We start from the raw sequence: 19,385 nt of genomic DNA, 5'->3' as shown, positions 1-19,385 counted from the left end.
CCATGCTGTGTCTGTGTCTCTCTCCCCATGCTGTGTCTGTGTCTCTCTCCCCATGCTGTGTCTGTGTCTCTCTCCCCATGCTGTGCCTCTGTGTCTCTCCCCACACTGTGTCTCTCCCCATGCTGTGACTCTGTGTCTCTCCCCATGCTGTGCCTCTGTGTCTCTCTCCCCATGCTGTGCCTCTGTGTCTGTGTCTCTCCCCATGCTGTACCTCTTTGTCTCTCTCCCCATGCTGTGTCTCTCCCCACACTGTCTCTCCCCATGCTGTGACTCTGTGTCTCTCCCCATGCTGTGCCTCTGTGTCTCTCTCCCCATGCTGTGTCTGTGTCTCTCCCCATGCTGTGCCTCTGTGTCTGTGTCTCTCCCCATGCTGTACCTCTTTGTCTCTCTCCCCATGCTGTGTCTCTGTCTCTCTCTCCCCATGCTGTGCCTCTGTGTCTGTGTCTCTCTTTCCCCATGCTGTGTCTCTGTCTCTCTCCCATGCTGTGCCTCTGTGTCTCTCTCCCCATGCTGTGTCTGTCTCTCTCCCCATGCTGTGCCTCTGTGTCTCTCTCCCCATGCTTTGTCTCTCTCTCTCCCCATGCTGTGCCTCTGTGTCTCTCTCCCCATGCTGTGCCTCTGTGTCTCTCCCCATGCTGTGTCTCTGTCTCTCTCCCCATGCTGTGCCTCTGTGTCTCTCCCCATGCTGTGCCTCTGTGTCTCTCCCCACACTGTGTCTCTCCCCATGCTGTGCCTCTGTGTCTCTCCCCACACTGTGTGTCTCTCCCCATGCTGTGCCTCTCCCCACACTGTCTCTCCCCATGCTGTGTCTGTGTCTCTCCCCATGCTGTGTCTCTCCCCATGCTGTGCCTCTGTGTCTCTCCCCATACTGTGTCTCTCCCCACACTGTGTCTCTCCCCATGCTGTGACTCTGTGTCTCTCCCCATGCTGTGCCTCTGTGTCTGTGTCTCTCCCCATGCTGTACCTCTTTGTCTCTCTCCCCATGCTGTGTCTCTGTCTCTCTCTCCCCATGCTGTGTCTGTGTGTCTCTCTCCCCATGCTGTGCCTCTGTGTCTCTCTCCCCATGCTGTGTCTCTGTCTCTCCCCATGCTGTGTCTCTGTCTCTCTCCCCATGCTGTGCCTCTGTGTCTGTCTCCCCATGCCGTGTCTGTGTCTCTCTCCCCATGCTGTGCCTCTGTGTCTGTGTCTCTCTTTCCCCATGCTGTGTCTCTGTCTCTCTCCCATGCTGTGCCTCTGTGTCTCTCTCACCATGCTGTGTCTGTCTCTCTCCCCATGCTGTGCCTCTGTGTCTCTCTCCCCATGCTGTGTCTCTCTCTCTCCCCATGCTGTGCCTCTGTGTCTCTCTCCCCATGCTGTGCCTCTGTGTCTCTCCCCATGCTGTGTCTCTGTCTCTCTCCCCATGCTGTGCCTCTGTGTCTCTCCCCATGCTGTGCCTCTGTGTCTCTCCCCATGCCGTGTCTGTGTCTCTCCCCATGCTGTGTCTCTCCCCATGCCGTGTCTGTGTCTCTCTCCCCATGCTGTGTCTGTGTCTCTCCCCATGCTGTGTCTGTCTCTCTCCCCATGCTGTTCCTCTGTGTCTCTCTCCCATCTGTCTCTCTCCCAATGATGTGTCTCTCTCCCCATGCTGTGTCTCTGTCTCTCTCCCCATGCTGTGTCTCTGTGTCTCTATCCCCATGCAGTGTCTCTGTCTCTCTCCCCATGCCGTGTTTTTGTGTCTCTCTCCCCATGCTGTGCCTCTGTGTCTCTCTCCCCATGCTGTGTCTCTGTTTCTCTCCCCATGCTGTGCCTCTGTGTCTCTCCCCATACTGTGTCTCTCCCCATGCTGTGCCTCTGTGTCTCTCTCCCTCTCTCCCCATGCTGTGTCTGTGTCTCTCTCCCCATGCTGTGTCTGTGTCTCTCTCCCCATGCTGTGTCTGTATCTCTCTCCCCATGCTGTGTCTGTATCTCTCTCCCCATGCTGTGTCTGTGTCTCTCCCCACACTGTGTGTCTCTCTCCATACTGTGTCTCTCTCCCCATGCTGTGCCTCTGTGTCTCTCTCCCCATGCTGTGTCTGTGTCTCTCTCCCCATGCTGTGCCTCTGTGTCTCTCTCCCCATGCTGTGTCTCTGTCTCTCTCCCCATGCTGTGCCTCTGTGTCTCTCTCCCCATACTGTGTCTGTGTCTCTCCCCACACTGTGTCTCTCCCCATGCTGTGCCTCTCCCCAGACAGTCTCTCCCCATGCTGTGTCTGTGTCTCTCCCCATGCTGTGTCTCTCCCCATGCTGTGCCTCTGTGTCTCTCTCCCCATGCTGTGTCTCTGTGTCTCTCTCCCCACACTGTGTGTCTCTCCCCATGCTGTACCTCTGTGTCTCTCTCCCCATGCTGTGCCTCTCTCTCTCCCCATGCTGTGCCTCTGTCTCTCTCTACCCATGCTGTGCCTCTGTGTCTGTGTCTCTCTCCCCATGCTGTGCCTCTCTCTCTCCCCATGCTGTGCCTCTGTCTCTCTCTACCCATGCTGTGCCTCTGTGTCTCTCTCCCCATGCTGTGTCTCTGTCTCTCTCCCCATGCTGTGCCTCTGTGTCTCTCTCCCCATGCTGTGCCTCTGTGTCTCTCTCCCCATACTGTGTCTGTGTCTCTCTCCCCATGCTGTGCCTCTGTGTCTCTCTCCCCATACTGTGTCTGTGTCTCTCTCCCCATGCTGTGCCTCTGTGTCTCTCTCCCCATGCTGTGTCTGTGTGTCTCTCCCCATGCTGTGCCTCTGTGTCTCTCTCCCTCTCTCCCCATGCTGTGTCTGTGTCTCTCTCCCCATGCTGTGTCTGTGTCTCTCTCCCCATGCTGTGTCTGTGTCTCTCTCCCCATGCTGTGCCTCTGTGTCTCTCTCCCCATGCTGTGCCTCTGTGTCTCTCCCCATGCTATGCCTCTGTGTCTCTCTCCCCATGCTGTGTCTCTGTGTCTCTCTCCCCATGCTGTGTCTCTGTGTCTCTCTCCCCATGCTGTGCCTCTGTATCTCTCTCCCCATGCTGTGCCTCTGTGTCTCTCTCCCCATGCTGTGTCTGTGTCTCTCTCCCCACACTGTGTGTCTCTCCCCATGCTGTGCCTCTGTGTCTCTCTCCCTCTCTCCTCATGCTGTGTCTGTGTCTATCTCCCCATGCTGTGTCTGTGTCTCTCTCCCCATGCTGTGTCTGTGTCTCTCCCCATGCTGTGCCTCTGTGTCTCTCCCCATGCTGTGTCTCTCCCCATGCTGTGTCTGTGTCTCTCTCCCCATACTGTGTCTCTCCCCACACTGTCTCTCCCCATACTGTGTCTCTCCACACACTGTGTCTCTCCCCATACTGTGTCTCTCCCCATGCTGTGTCTCTGTCTCTCCCCATGCTGTGCCTCTGTCTCTCTCTCCCCATGCTGTGCCTCTCTCTCCCCATGCTGTGCCTCTGTGTCTTTCTCCCCATGCTGTGTCTGTGTCTCTCTCCCCATGCTGTGTCTGTGTCTCTCTCCCCATGCTGTGTCTCTGTCGCTCTCCCCATGCTGTGTCTCTGTCTCTCTCCCCATGCTGTGTCTCTGTGTCTCTCTCCCCATGCTGTGCCTCTGTGTCTCTCTCCCCATGCTGTGCCTCTGTGTCTCTCCCCATGCTGTGACTCTGTGTCTCTCTCCCCATGCTGTGCCTCTCTCTCTCCCCATGCTGTGCCTCTGTGTCTCTCTCCCCATGCTGTGCCTCTGTGTCTCTCTCCCCATGCTGTGTCTCTGTGTGTCTCTCCCCATGCTGTGCCTGTGCCTCTCTCCCCATGCTGTGCTTCTGTGTCTCTCCCCATGCTGTGCCTCTGTGTCTCTCTCCCCATGCTGTGTCTCTGTGTCTCTCCCCATGCTGTGCCTCTGTCTCTCTCCCCATGCTGTGCCTCTGTGTCTCTCTCCCCATGCTGTGCCTCTGTGTCTCTCTCCCCATGCTGTGCCTCTGTGTCTCTCTCCCCATGCTGTGTCTCTGTGTCTCTCTCCCCATGCTGTGTCTCTGTGTCTCTCTCCCCATGCTGTGCCTCTGTGTCTCTCCCCATGCTGTGCTTCTCTCTTTCCCCATGCTGTGCCTCTGTGTCTCTCCCCATGCTGTGTCTGTCTCTCTCCCCATGCTGTGTCTCTGTCACTCTCTCCCCATGCTGTGTCTGTGTCTCTCTTTCCCCATGCTGTGTCTCTGTGTCTCTCTCCCCATGCTGTGTCTCTCCCCATGCTGTGTCTCTGTGTCTCTCCCTATGCTGTGCCTCTGTGTCTCTCTCCCCATGCTGTGCCTCTGTCTCTCTCCCCATGCTGTGTCTGTGTCTCTCTCCCCATGCTGTGTCTGTGTCTCTCCCCATGCTGTGCCTCTGTGTCTCTCCCCATGCTGGGCCTCTGTGTCTCTCTCCCCATGCTGTGCCTCTGTGTCTCTCTCCCCATGCTGTGTCTGTGTCTCTCTCCCCATGCTGTGTCTGTGTCTCTCCCCCCATGCTGTGCCTCTGTGTCTCTCCCCATGCTGTGCCTCTGTGTCTCTCCCCATGCTGTGCCTCTATGTCTCTCTCCCCATGCTGTGTCTGTGTCTCTCTCCCCATGCTGTGTCTGTGTCTCTCCCCATGCTGTGCCTCTGTGTCTCTCCCCATGCTGTGCCACTTTGTGTCTCTCCCCATGCTGTGTCTGTGTGTCTCTCCTCATGCTGTGCCTCTGTGTCTCTCTCCCCATGCTGTGCCTCTGTCTCTCCTCATGCTGTGTCTGTGTCTCTCTCCCCATGCTGTGTCTCTGTGTCTCTCCTCATGCTGTGCCTCTGTGTCTCTCTCCCCATGCTGTGCCTCTGTCTCTCCTCATGCTGTGTCTGTGTCTCTCTCCCCATGCTGTGCCTCTGTGTCTCTCTCCCCATGCTGTGTCTGTGTATCTCTCCCCATGCTGTGTCTCTGTGTCTCTCCCCATGCTGTGCCTCTGTGTCTCTCTCCCCATGCTGTGCCTCTGTGTCTCTCTCCCCATGCTGTGCCTCTGTGTCTCTCTCCCCATGCTGTGTCTGTGTCTCTCCCCATGCTGTGCCTCTGTGTCTCTCCCCATGCTGTGCCTCTATGTTTCTCCCCATGCTGTGTCTCTGTGCCTCTCTCCCCATGCTGTGCCTCTGTGTCTCTCCCCACACTGTGTCTCTCTCCCCATGCTGTGCCTCTGTGTCTCTCTCCCCATGCTGTGCCTCTGTGTCTCTCTCCCCATGCTGTGTCTGTGTCTCTCCCCATGCTGTGCCTCTGTGTCTCTCCCCATGCTGTGCCTCTGTGTCTCTCCCCACACTGTGTCTCTCTCCCCACACTGTGTGTCTCTCTCCCCATGCTGTGACTCTGTCTCTCCCCATGCTGTGCCTCTGTGTCTCTCTCCCCATGCTGTGCCTCTGTGTCTCTCTCCCCATGCTGTGTCTCTGTCTCTCTCCCCATGCTGTGCCTCTGTGTCTCTCTCCGCATGCTGTGTCTCTGTCTCTCTCTCCATGCTGTGTCTCTCCTCATGCTGTGCCTCTGTCTCTCTCCCCATGCTGTGCCTCTGTGTCTCTCTCCCCATGCTGTGCCTCTGTGTCTCTCTCCCCATGCTGTGCCTCTGTGTCTCTCTCCGCATGCTGTGTCTCTGTCTCTCTCTCCATGCTGTGCCTCTGTGTCTCTCTCCATGCTGTGTCTCTCCCCATGCTGTGCCTCTGTGTCTCTCCCCATGCTGTGCCTCTGTGTCTCTCCCCACACTGTGTCTCTCTCCCCACACTGTGTGTCTCTCTCCCCATGCTGTGACTCTGTCTCTCCCCATGCTGTGCCTCTGTGTCTCTCTCCCCATGCTGTGCCTCTGTGTCTCTCTCCCCATGCTGTGTCTCTGTCTCTCTCCCCATGCTGTGCCTCTGTGTCTCTCTCCGCATGCTGTGTCTCTGTCTCTCTCTCCATGCTGTGTCTCTCCTCATGCTGTGCCTCTGTCTCTCTCCCCATGCTGTGCCTCTGTGTCTCTCTCCCCATGCTGTGCCTCTGTGTCTCTCTCCCCATGCTGTGCCTCTGTGTCTCTCTCCGCATGCTGTGTCTCTGTCTCTCTCTCCATGCTGTGTCTCTGTCTCTCTCTCCATGCTGTGTCTCTCCTCATGCTGTGCCTCTGTCTCTCTCCCCATGCTGTGCCTCTGTGTCTCTCTCCCCATGCTGTGCCTCTGTGTCTCTCTCCCCATGCTGTGCCTTTGTGTCTCTCTCCCCATGCTGTGCCTCTGTGTCTCTCTCCCCATGCTGTGCCTTTGTGTCTCTCTCCCCATGCTGTGCCTCTGTGTCTCTCTCCCCATGCTGTGTCTGTGTCTCTCCCCATGCTGTGCCTCTGTGTCTCTCCCCATGCTGTGCCTCTGTGTCTCTCCCCACACTGTGTCTCTCTCCCCACACTGTGTGTCTCTCTCCCCATGCTGTGACTCTGTCTCTCCCCATGCTGTGCCTCTGTGTCTCTCTCCCCATGCTGTGCCTCTGTGTCTCTCTCCCCATGCTGTGTCTCTGTCTCTCTCCCCATGCTGTGCCTCTGTGTCTCTCTCCGCATGCTGTGTCTCTGTCTCTCTCTCCATGCTGTGTCTCTCCTCATGCTGTGCCTCTGTCTCTCTCCCCATGCTGTGTCTGTGTCTCTCTCCCCATGCTGTGTCTCTGTGTCTCTCTCCCCATGCTGTGCCTCTGTGTCTCTCCCCATGCTGTGCCTCTGTGTCTCTCTCCCCATGCTGTGTCTCTGTGTCTCTTTCCCCATGCTGTGCCTCTGTGTCTCTCCCCATGCTGTGTCTGACTCTCTCCCCATGCTGTGTCTCTGTCACTCTCTCCCCACGCTGTGTCTCTTCCCACGCTGAGTCTCTCCCCACGCTGTGTCTCTCCCCACGCTGTGTCTCTCCCCACGCTGTGTCTCTCCCCACGCTGTGTCTCTCCCCACGCTGTGTCTCTCCCCATGCTGTGTCTCTCCCCATGCTGTGCCTCTGTGTCTCTCCCCATGCTGTGCCTCTGTATTTCACCCCCCATGCTGTGCCTCTGTGTCTCTCCCCACACTGTGTGTCTCTCGCCATATTGTGTCTCTCCCCACACTGTGTGTCCCTCCCCATGCTGTGCCTCTGTGTCTCTCCCCACACTGTGTGTCTCTCCCCACGCTGTGTCTCTCCCCACGCTGTGTCTCTCCCCACGCTGTGTCTCTCCCCATGCTGTCTCTCCCCATGCTGTGCCTCTGTGTCTCTCCCCACACTGTCTCTCCCCACGCTGTGTCTCTCCCCACGCTGTGTCTCTCCCCATGCTGTGCCTCTGTGTCTCTCCCCATGCTGTGCCTCTGTGTCTCTCCCCACACTGTGTCTCTCCCCACACTGTGTCTCTCCCCACACTGTGTCTCTCCCCACTCTGTGTCTCTCCCCATGCTGTGCCTCTGTGTCTCTCCCCACACTGTGTCTCTCCCCACACTGTGTCTCTCCCCACTCTGTGTCTCTCCCCATGCTGTGCCTCTGTGTCTCTCCCCACACTGTGTCTCTCCCACACTGTCTCTCCCCACACTGTGTGTCTCTCCCCATGCTGTGCCTCTGTGTCTCTCCCCATACTGTGTCTCTCCCCATGCTGTGCCTCTGTGTCTCTCCCCATACTGTGTCTCTCCCCACACTGTGTCTCTCCCCATACTTTCTGCCTCCCCATGCTGTGCCTGTGTCTCTCTCTGTGTCTCTCCCAATGCTGTGTGTCTCTTCCCCCCCATTGTGTGAGTGAGTGTCCCCCATTCTGGACCATACCTGCATGGGTGGGGGAAGCCATCTTGAGCCCTGACAGCAGACACCGGAAGTTCTCACTGACACTTCCGGGTCTCACTGCTGGGGCTCCGCAGCTCAGACCCGGCCCCTGCTCTCCTCCCTGCATTCTCTGCTCTCTGCTGCCCCCCCTGCTCAGATGGTCAAAAGCGGGACAGCCACAAAAAAACGGGACATTTTACAGAATGTCAGGCAGCCGGGACTGTCCCGGCGAAACCGGGACACCTGATCACCTTACCAGGTCCCTGCGGTCACTGTGTGTATATAGCAGGGTATATTCCCTATGGGTATCAGTGACACCCCACGGTCACTGTGTGTATATAGCAGGGTATATTCCCTATGGGTATCAGTGACACCCCGCGGTCACTGTGTGTATATAGCAGGGTATATTCCCTATGGGTATCAGTGACACCCCGCGGTCACTGTGTGTATATAGCAGGGTATATTCCCTATGGGTATCAGTGACACCCCGTGGTCACTGTGTGTATATAGCGGGGTATATTCCCTATGGGTATCAGTTACACCCTGCGGTCACTGTGTGTATATAGCGGGGTATATTCCCTATGGGTATCAGTGACACCCTGCGGTCACTGTGTGTATATAGCAGGGTATATTCCCTATGGGTATCAGTGACACCCTGCGGTCACTGTGTGTATATATCAGGGTATATTCCCTATGGGTATCAGTGACAGTGACGCCCTGTGGTCACGGTGTGTATTGCAATACATACAGAGCAGATACAGCTGATTTTGAAGGTTTAATTAACAAACACTGTAATGTCTCGCGTGTCCCTCGCGTGTCCCTCGCGTGTCCCTCGCGTGTCCCTCGCCGGCACACACAGTCTGTGCCACAATCTCAGGTCACATCAGGGACCCGAGAATGCTTTATTTTTTTGGGGGGTGAATGTTTGCAGACCCGATGGGCAGGGGAGGGGTTCATGTCAGGGCAATACCTTACCTTTATTACCCCTCCCGCGCCACAGAGGGGCGTCGCAAAAAACAAACAAATCATCTTCTCATCGGAATGCTTCGGTGGTGGCAGCGACGGGGTTAATCGCTCCCCGAGACACGGAGGGAATGTGGGGGGGGGGGGTGGAGGTTATCGGGGGGCACATTCTGTCTGTACAAAGGGACGGCGCGCTTAATGTCCGCGTTATCCTGGCGCTGATTCTCCGCCTGCCGCGGGGTTACAGCAGCTTACGAAGGAAGAAGAGGATGAGGAGGCTGGAGATGCACGTACACGGCCTGTCGCCCGCCCCTTTCCCGGGGTTCCCTCCCAGCGAAACGTTTCCATATGTGAGGACGAAGTCGGGGATGAGCTGTTTGATCCAGTCGGAGTAGGCTGTGACGCGGGTGTACACCCCGGGGCGGTTTGGATCAGCACAGCCGAAACCCCAACTCACTATACCGGTCAATAACCACGTACCGTCCCAGAGGCAGACAAGGGGGCCTCCGGAGTCACCCTGCAGAGAGACAGGAGAGGGAGGGGGGAATATGGGACAGGCAGACAGGTCACTCACCCTGCGGTGTTAGGGACAGGCACACAGGTCACTCTCACCCTGCGGTGTTAGGGACAGGCACACAGGTCACTCTCACCCTGCGGTGTTAGGGACAGGCACACAGGTCACTCTCACCCTGTGGTGTTAGGGACAGGCACACAGGTCACTCTCACCCTGCGGTGTTAGGGACAGGCACACAGGTCACTCTCACCCTGCGGTGTTAGGGACAGGCAGACAGGTCACTCTCACCCTGCGGTGTTAGGGACAGGCAGACAGGTCACTCTCACCCTGCGGTGTTAGGGACAGGCACACAGGTCACTCTCACCCTGCGGTGTTAGGGACAGGCAGACAGGTCACTCTCACCCTGCGGTGTTAGGGACAGGCAGACAGGTCACTCTCACCCTGCGGTGTTAGGGACAGGCAGACAGGTCACTCTCACCCTGCGGTGTTAGGGACAGACAGGTCACTCTCACCCTGCGGTGTTAGGGACAGGCAGACAGGTCACTCTCACCCTGCGGTGTTAGAGACAGACACACAGGTCACTCTCACCCTGCGGTGTTAGGGACAGACACACAGGTCACTCACCCTGCGGTGTTAGGGACAGGCACACAGGTCACTCTCACCCTGCGGTGTTAGGGACAGGCACACAGGTCACTCTCACCCTGCGGTGTTAGGGACAGGCAGACAGGTCACTCTCACCCTGCGGTGTTAGGGAGAGGCACACAGGTCACTCTCACCCTGCGGTGTTAGGGACAGGCAGACAGGTCACTCTCACCCTGCGGTGTTAGGGACAGGCAGACAGGTCACTCTCACCCTGCGGTGTTAGGGACAGACACACAGGTCACTCTCACCCTGCGGTGTTAGGGACAGACACACAGGTCACTCTCACCCTGCGGTGTTAGGGAGAGGCGCACAGGTCACTCTCACCCTGCGGTGTTAGGGACAGGCAGACAGGTCACTCTCACCCTGCGGTGTTAGGGACAGGCACACAGGTCACTCTCACCCTGCGGTGTTAGAGACAGACACACAGGTCACTCTCACCCTGCGGTGTTAGGGAGAGGCGCACAGGTCACTCTCACCCTGCGGTGTTAGGGACAGGCAGACAGGTCACTCTCACCCTGCGGTGTTAGGGACAGGCAGACAGGTCACTCTCACCCTGCGGTGTTAGGGACAGGCAGACAGGTCACTCTCACCCTGCAGTGTTAGGGACAGGCACACAGGTCACTCTCACCCTGCGGTGTTAGGGACAGGCACACAGGTCTCTCTCACCCTGCGGTGTTAGGGACAGACAGACAGGTCACTCTCACCCTGCGGTGTTAGGGACAGGCACACAGGTCACTCTCACCCTGCGGTGTTAGGGACAGGCACACAGGTCACTCTCACCCTGCGGTGTTAGGGACAGGCAGACAGGTCACTCACCCTGCGGTGTTAGGGACAGGCACACAGGTCACTCTCACCCTGCGGTGTTAGGGACAGGCACACAGGTCACTCTCACCCTGCGGTGTTAGGGACAGGCAGACAGGTCACTCTCACCCTGCGGTGTTAGGGACAGGCAGACAGGTCACTCTCACCCTGCGGTGTTAGGGACAGGCATACAGGTCACTCACCCTGCGGTGTTAGGGACAGGCAGACAGGTCTCTCTCACCCTGCGGTGTTAGGGACAGGCAGACAGGTCACTCTCACCCTGCGGTGTTAGGGACAGGCAGACAGGTCACACTCACCCTGCGGTGTTAGGGACAGGCACACAGGTCACTCACCCTGCGGTGTTAGGGACAGGCACACAGGTCACTCTCACCCTGCGGTGTTAGGGACAGGCACACAGGTCACTCTCACCCTGCAGTGTTAGGGACAGGCAGACAGGTCACTCTCACCCTGCGGTGTTAGAGACAGACACACAGGTCACTCTCACCCTGCGGTGTTAGGGACAGGCACACAGGTCACTCTCACCCTGCGGTGTTAGGGACAGGCACACAGGTCACTCTCACCCTGCGGTGTTAGGGACAGGCACACAGGTAACTCTCACCCTGCGGTGTTAGGGACAGGCACACAGGTCACTCTCACCCTGCGGTGTTAGGGACAGGCACACAGGTCACTCTCACCCTGCGGTGTTAGGGACAGGCAGACAGGTCACTCTCACCCTGCGGTGTTAGGGACAGGCAGACAGGTCACTCTCACCCTGCGGTGTTAGGGACAGGCAGACAGGTCACTCTCACCCTGCGGTGTTAGGGACAGGCACACAGGTCACTCTCACCCTGCGGTGTTAGGGACAGGCACACAGGTCACTCTCACCCTGCGGTGTTAGGGACAGGCACACAGGTCACTCTCACCCTGCGGTGTTAGGGACAGACAGGTCACTCTCACCCTGCGGTGTTAGGGACAGGCACACAGGTCTCTCTCACCCTGCGGTGTTAGGGACAGGCACACAGGTCACTCTCACCCTGCGGTGTTAGGGACAGGCAGACAGGTCACTCTCACCCTGCGGTGTTAGGGACAGGCACACAGGTCACTCTCACCCTGCGGTGTTAGGGACAGGCACACAGGTCACTCTCACCCTGCGGTGTTAGGGACAGACACACAGGTCACTCTCACCCTGCGGTGTTAGGGACAGGCAGACAGGTCACTCTCACCCTGCGGTGTTAGGGACAGGCACACAGGTCACTCTCACCCTGCGGTGTTAGGGACAGGCACACAGGTCACTCTCACCCTGCGGTGTTAGAGACAGACACACAGGTCACTCTCACCCTGCGGTGTTAGGGACAGGCAGACAGGTCACTCTCACCCTGCGGTGTTAGGGACAGGCACACAGGTCACTCTCACCCTGCGGTGTTAGAGACAGACACACAGGTCACTCTCACCCTGCGGTGTTAGGGACAGGCACACAGGTCACTCTCACCCTGCGGTGTTAGGGACAGGCACACAGGTCACTCTCACCCTGCGGTGTTAGGGACAGGCACACAGGTCACTCTCACCCTGCGGTGTTAGAGACAGACACACAGGTCACTCTCACCCTGCGGTGTTAGGGACAGGCAGACAGGTCACTCTCACCCTGCGGTGTTAGGGACAGGCAGACAGGTCACTCTCACCCTGCGGTGTTAGGGACAGGCACACAGGTCACTCTCACCCTGTGGTGTTAGGGACAGGCACACAGGTCACTCTCACCCTGCGGTGTTAGGGACAGGCAGACAGGTCACTCTCACCCTGCGGTGTTAGGGACAGGCAGACAGGTCACTCTCACCCTGCGGTGTTAGAGACAGGCAGACAGGTCACTCTCACCCTGCGGTGTTAGGGACAGGCACACAGGTCACTCTCACCCTGCGGTGTTAGAGACAGACACACAGGTCACTCTCACCCTGCGGTGTTAGAGACAGGCAGACAGGTCACTCTCACCCTGCGGTGTTAGGGACACACAGGTCACTCTCACCCTGCGGTGTTAGAGACAGACACACAGGTCACTCTCACCCTGCGGTGTTAGGGACAGGCACACAGGTCACTCTCACCCTGCGGTGTTAGAGACAGGCAGACAGGTCACTCTCACCCTGCGGTGTTAGAGACAGACACACAGGTCACTCTCACCCTGCGGTGTTAGGGACAGGCACACAGGTCACTCTCACCCTGCGGTGTTAGAGACAGACACACAGGTCACTCTCACCCTGCGGTGTTAGAGACAGACACACAGGTCACTCTCACCCTGCGGTGTTAGGGACAGGCAGACAGGTCACTCTCACCCTGCGGTGTTAGGGACAGGCACACAGGTCACTCTCACCCTGCGGTGTTAGAGACAGACACACAGGTCACTCTCACCCTGCGGTGTTAGGGACAGGCACACAGGTCACTCTCACCCTGCGGTGTTAGGGACAGGCACACAGGTCACTCTCACCCTGCGGTGTAAGAGACAGACACACAGGTCACTCTCACCCTGCGGTGTTAGGGACAGGCAGACAGGTCACTCTCACCCTGCGGTGTTAGGGACAGGCACACAGGTCACTCTCACCCTGCGGTGTTAGGGACAGGCACACAGGTCACTCTCACCCTGTGGTGTTAGGGACAGGCAGACAGGTCACTCTCACCCTGCGGTGTTAGGGACAGGCACACAGGTCACTCTCACCCTGCGGTGTTAGGGACAGGCAGACAGGTCACTCTCACCCTGCGGTGTTAGAGACAGACACACAGGTCACTCTCACCCTGCGGTGTTAGGGACAGGCAGACAGGTCACTCTCACCCTGCGGTGTTAGAGACAGACACACAGGTCACTCTCACCCTGCGGTGTTAGAGACAGACACACAGGTCACTCTCACCCTGCGGTGTTAGGGACAGGCAGACAGGTCACTCTCACCCTGCAGTGTTAGGGACAGGCACACAGGTCACTCTCACCCTGCGGTGTTAGGGACAGGCACACAGGTCACTCTCACCCTGTGGTGTTAGGGACAGGCACACAGGTCACTCTCACCCTGCGGTGTTAGGGACAGGCACACAGGTCACTCTCACCCTGCGGTGTTAGGGACAGGCAGACAGGTCACTCTCACCCTGCGGTGTTAGGGACAGGCAGACAGGTCACTCTCACCCTGCGGTGTTAGGGACAGGCACGCATGTCACTCTCACCCTGCGGTGTTAGGGACAGGCAGACAGGTCACTCTCACCCTGCGGTGTTAGGGACAGGCAGACAGGTCACTCTCACCCTGCGGTGTTAGGGACAGGCAGACAGGTCACTCTCACCCTGCGGTGTTAGGGACAGACAGGTCACTCTCACCCTGCGGTGTTAGGGACAGGCAGACAGGTCACTCTCACCCTGCGGTGTTAGAGACAGACACACAGGTCACTCTCACCCTGCGGTGTTAGGGACAGGCAGACAGGTCACTCTCACCCTGCGGTGTTAGGGACAGGCACACAGGTCACTCTCACCCTGCGGTGTTAGGGACAGACACACAGGTCACTCTCACCCTGCGGTGTTAGGGACACACAGGTCACTCTCACCCTGCGGTGTTAGGGACAGGCAGACAGGTCACTCTCACCCTGCGGTGTTAGAGACAGACACACAGGTCACTCTCACCCTGCGATGTTAGGGACAGGCACACAGGTCACTCTCACCCTGCGGTGTTAGGGACAGGCAGACAGGTCACTCTCACCCTGCGGTGTTAGGGACAGACAGGTCACTCTCACCCTGCGGTGTTAGGGACAGGCACACAGGTCACTCTCACCCTGCGGTGTTAGGGACAGGCAGACAGGTCACTCTCACCCTGCGGTGTTAGAGAAAGACACACAGGTCACTCTCACCCTGCGATGTTAGGGACAGACACACAGGTCACTCTCACCCTGCGGTGTTAGGGACAGACAGGTCACTCTCACCCTGCGGTGTTAGGGACAGACACACAGGTCTCTCTCACCCTGCAGTGTTAGGGACAGGCACACAGGTCACTCTCACCCTGCGGTGTTAGGGACAGGCACACAGGTCACTCTCACCCTGCGGTGTTAGGGACAGGCAGACAGGTCACTCTCACCCTGCGGTGTTAGGGACAGGCACACAGGTCACTCTCACCCTGCGGTGTTAGGGACAGGCACACAGGTCACTCTCACCCTGCGGTGTTAGGGACAGGCAGACAGGTCACTCTCACCCTGCGGTTTTAGGGACAGGAAGACAGGTCACTCTCACCCTGCGGTGTTAGGGACAGGCATACAGGTCACTCTCACCCTGCGGTGTTAGGGACAGGCACACAGGTCACTCTCACCCTGCGGTGTTAGGGACAGGCAGACAGGTCACTCTCACCCTGCAGTGTTAGGGACAGGCAGACAGGTCACTCTCACCCTGCGGTGTTAGGGACAGACACACAGGTCACTCTCACCCTGCGGTGTTAGGGACAGGCAGACAGGTCACTCTCACCCTGCGGTGTTAGGGACAGGCACACAGGTCACTCTCACCCTGCGGTGTTAGGGAGAGGCACACAGGTCACTCTCACCCTGCGGTGTTAGGGACAGGCAGACAGGTCACTCTCACCCTGCAGTGTTAGGGACAGACACACAGGTCACTCTCACCCTGCGGTGTTAGGGACAGGCACACAGGTCACTCTCACCCTGCGGTGTTAGGGACAGGCACACAGGTCACTCTCACCCTGCGGTGTTAGGGACAGGCACACAGGTCACTCTCACCCTGCGGTGTTAGGGACAGGCACACAGGTCACTCTCACCCTGCGGTGTTAGGGACAGGCACACAGGTCACTCTCACCCTGCGGTGTTAGGGACAGGCAGACAGGTCACTCTCACCCTGCGGTGTTAGGGACAGGCAGACAGGTCACTCTCACCCTGCGGTGTTAGGGACAGGCAGACAGGTCACTCACCCTGCGGTGTTAGGGACAGGCAGACAGGTCACTCTCACCCTGCGGTGTTAGGGACAGGCACACAGGTCACTCTCACCCTGCGGTGTTAGGGACAGACAGGTCACTCTCACCCTGCGGTGTTAGGGACAGACACACAGGTCACTCTCACCCTGCGGTGTTAGGGACAGGCAGACAGGTCACTCTCACCCTGCGGTGTTAGGGACAGACAGACAGGTCACTCTCACCCTGCGGTGTTAGGGACAGGCACACAGGTCACTCTCACCCTGCGGTGTTAGGGACACACAGGTCACTCTCACCCTGCGGTGTTAGGGACAGGCACACAGGTCACTCTCACCCTGCAGTGTTAGGGACAGGCACACAGGTCACTCTCACCCTGCAGTGTTAGGGACAGACAGGTCACTCTCACCCTGCGGTGTTAGGGACAGGCAGACAGGTCACTCTCACCCTGCGGTGTTAGGGACAGACACACAGGTCACTCTCACCCTGCGGTGTTAGGGACAGACACACAGGTCACTCTCACCCTGCGGTGTTACGGACAGGCAGACAGGTCTCTCTCACCCTGCGGTGTTAGGGACAGGCACACAGGTCACTCTCACCCTGCGGTGTTAGGGACAGGCACACAGGTCACTCTCACCCTGCGGTGTTAGGGACAGGCACACAGGTCACTCTCACCCTGCGGTGTTAGGGACAGGCACACAGGTCACTCTCACCCTGCTGTGTTAGGGACAGACAGGTCACTCTCACCCTGCGGTTATAGGGACAGGCAGACAGGTCTCTCTCACCCTGCGGTGTTAGGGACAGGCAGACAGGTCACTCTCACCCTGCGGTGTTAGGGACAGGCAGACAGGTCACTCACCCTGCGGTGTTAGGGACAGGCAGACAGGTCACTCTCACCCTGCGGTGTTAGGGACAGGCACACAGGTCTCTCTCACCCTGCGGTGTTAGGGACAGGCAGACAGGTCACTCTCACCCTGCGGTGTTAGGGACAGGCAGACAGGTCTCTCTCACCCTGCGGTGTTAGGGACAGGCAGACAGGTTACTCTCACCCTGCGGTGTTAGGGACAGGCACACAGGTCTCTCTCACCCTGCGGTGTTAGGGACAGGCAGACAGGTTACTCTCACCCTGCGGTGTTAGGGACAGGCAGACAGGTCACTCTCACCCTGCGGTGTTAGGGACAGGCAGACAGGTCACTGACCCTGCGGTGTTAGGGACAGGCAGACAGGTCACTCTCACCCTGCGGTGTTAGGGACAGGCACACAGGTCTCTCTCACCCTGCGGTGTTAGGGACAGGCAGACAGGTCACTCTCACCCTGCGGTGTTAGGGACAGGCACACAGGTCTCTCTCACCCTGCGGTGTTAGGGACAGGCAGACAGGTTACTCTCACCCTGCGGTGTTAGGGACAGGCAGACAGGTTACTCTCACCCTGCGGTGTTAGGGACACGCACACAGGTTACTCTCACCCTGCGGTGTTAGGGACAGGCAGACAGGTCACTCTCACCCTGCGGTGTTAGGGACAGGCACACAGGTCACTCTCACCCTGCGGTGTTAGGGACAGGCACACAGGTCACTCTCACCCTGCGGTGTTATGGACAGGCAGACAGGTCACTCTCACCCTGCGGTGTTAGGGACAGGCACACAGGTCACTCTCACCCTGCGGTGTTAAGGACAGGAAGACAGGTCACTCTCACCCTGCAGTGTTAGGGACAGGCACATAGGTCACTCTCACGGTCACCCTGTGATGAGGTGCGTGAGGGGAAGGGGATGTAGACACTTACCTGACATGCGTCCTTCCCCCCCTCCTTGTATCCAGCACAGATCATGTCCCACTGTATGAGTGTCTGGTCCTGGGGCAGTGACGGGTTGCCAATGTGATACATAGCATCACATTCACTGTGATCTATGATCGGGAGCTGTACCTTCTGCAGCGTCTGCGGAGTCGGGTTGCCCACTGGGGGGGACACCCGGATAACATTATATATATACATATATTGAATCAATGCATTATATTACATGTGATTGTAAGCTCTTTGGGTGAGGATTGTTGTAGAGAGAGAGGGGGGTTGGCCCGGTATTAATGGGGCTGCACCCCATATGGCCACCCCCTGACCTCACCAGGGAGACAAGGGGTTAACTGGACTGCGGTCCAGGAATGTGGCTTACACCTTGTCATGTCAGGAAAATGTATGTTCCCCTGTTCCCATGTTTCATTATAATCCTGTATTTTAATGTTTTAAAGTGCCTTTCTGTATCTCCGGTTCTGGAGGTCGCAGAGAGTTGAAATTTGGCTAATATGTAGCGTCACTGTAGGCATTAAAAACTGGCAAATTTCGACCCACTGTGCCCACCAGAACGGAACTTATTAATATGTGAAAATATTAAAGTGTATATGGTATTTTGGATCTGCTCTGAAAATGTAGACTCCATCTGCTATGCTAATAGGTCAGGAAGGGCAGCCGGATGATTTAGCATAAGAACTGTGATCAAAAGTTAACTGCCCTGTTTGTTTACAGTAGGAACCAAGTCCTGATCAACAGACTCTGCCACTCTAATTGTTTACCTGAGGGAGGAGAAGCATCAAACTGGAGTGGTTTGTAAGTGTTATATCTACACCTACAAACAATGAAGATCCTACTTCATTTGGTAGACTGGTTGTCGCCCCTGATTTAATTATGGGGCTACAGAAATAAGACCCTCAGAGTCCCAGTACACATGGGCTAACTAGCTGGGGGGCATGGGTTAAACTGTGTCTCCATGTTAGGGATTGGATACAGATAATTGTTCACAAATAGTCTGTATTCAATGTTAAGAATAGGGTTAAAAAGGTATATAAACTGTGTCAACCCTACAGTTTTTGGTTGTTCATCTGATTCCACCTGAAATGTCACCGGATTGCTGGAGAATTGCTAGCTGATACTTCTCCATCCCCCAACCCTAAGTAAGTGTTACCTTCTTGCCTGTTAATTGTACTATATTGCTGTGTTCACCTTTTTAAGGAATAAATATATTTTATTATATCTAAGCCTTGTTCAGTTCAACCCAGATATTTGGCGTTTGTTATATCTTGTCATAAGTTACCGTGACAATTGTAATAGCTCCTTTCTGTTGCTTTGGTCCATGTATTGTGTCAATGTTAGATCGTCAGCTCTTAGGAACAGATATTCCCAAGTATCACCTTTTGCCCCTGGTGTTCCTATCCGTACGTTGCACCTGTGTAAGATTGTAAGTTCTTGGGAACAGTATACACAGCAGTCACTTTCCTCTCTGCTGCTCCCATGCATGTATTGTATCTGTATTAGATTGCTAGCTCTTTGAAACACTCCATAGTCACTTTTCTACATGTTGCTGCTCTCCCTGTATTAGAGTGTAAGTTCTTTGACGTAAGATTGTTGGGGCTCTGCCTGTCTGTGCCAGTCTCCAGCACGTCACACCGATAACATAATGACACAAGGGTTGATGTCACTCTCACCTCCGGATTTGATGGACCCCCAGCCGGTCACTGTGCATGGGTAGTTGGTGGGGACCACAACATCAGGCGTCGGGATGCAGATCGGCAATATATAGTCGCTATACTGTACGGGGTTCTGCAGTTTGAGCAGAGCGATGTCCCCACTGGACCCATCTTGTTTGAACGTTGGGTGGATGTGAATTTCTTTGACTGGGACCATGATCCCCCTCGGCGAAGACAGCTGATACGCACCCAGATTCACCATGTAATCGGAAGCCGGATTGGCCCTGAGGGGAACGGGGCAAAAAATGGGGTGAGACGGATTCAGGATTCATCCAGTTTTTACTCTCTATTTGGGATCCCAAAGCCTGACCACGGGTCCCATGGTTTCCCC

General features: G+C 56.8%; 1 protein-coding gene across 2 annotated transcripts in view; it reads right to left on the bottom strand.

Moving 5' to 3' along the window:
* The window catches only part of LOC142463637 (serine protease 33-like), a 129,477-nt gene that overhangs the window by 94,857 nt on the left and 15,235 nt on the right, over positions 1-19,385 (bottom strand). The window contains exons 4-6 of one of the 2 annotated variants that reach the window (XR_012787475.1): positions 19,013-19,278; positions 17,322-17,494; positions 8,591-9,179 (exon numbers count right to left, since the gene is read on the bottom strand). Coding sequence is in view for 1 of the 2 variants with exons in the window: in XM_075566605.1 (XP_075422720.1) it covers positions 8,904-9,179; positions 17,322-17,494; positions 19,013-19,278 (715 nt within the window). In the remaining variant the exon portion in view is untranslated. Of the gene's footprint in view, positions 1-8,461; positions 9,180-17,321; positions 17,495-19,012; positions 19,279-19,385 lie in introns of those variants that run through there. The other variant, XM_075566605.1, reaches the window with a different exon arrangement.

The sequence above is a fragment of the Ascaphus truei genome, chromosome 11 (genome assembly GCF_040206685.1).
Source record: "Ascaphus truei isolate aAscTru1 chromosome 11, aAscTru1.hap1, whole genome shotgun sequence".
Taxonomy (NCBI): domain Eukaryota; kingdom Metazoa; phylum Chordata; class Amphibia; order Anura; family Ascaphidae; genus Ascaphus; species Ascaphus truei.
Note: the sequence above shows the minus strand (reverse complement) of the source record. Positions and strands in the feature narration are given on the sequence as shown.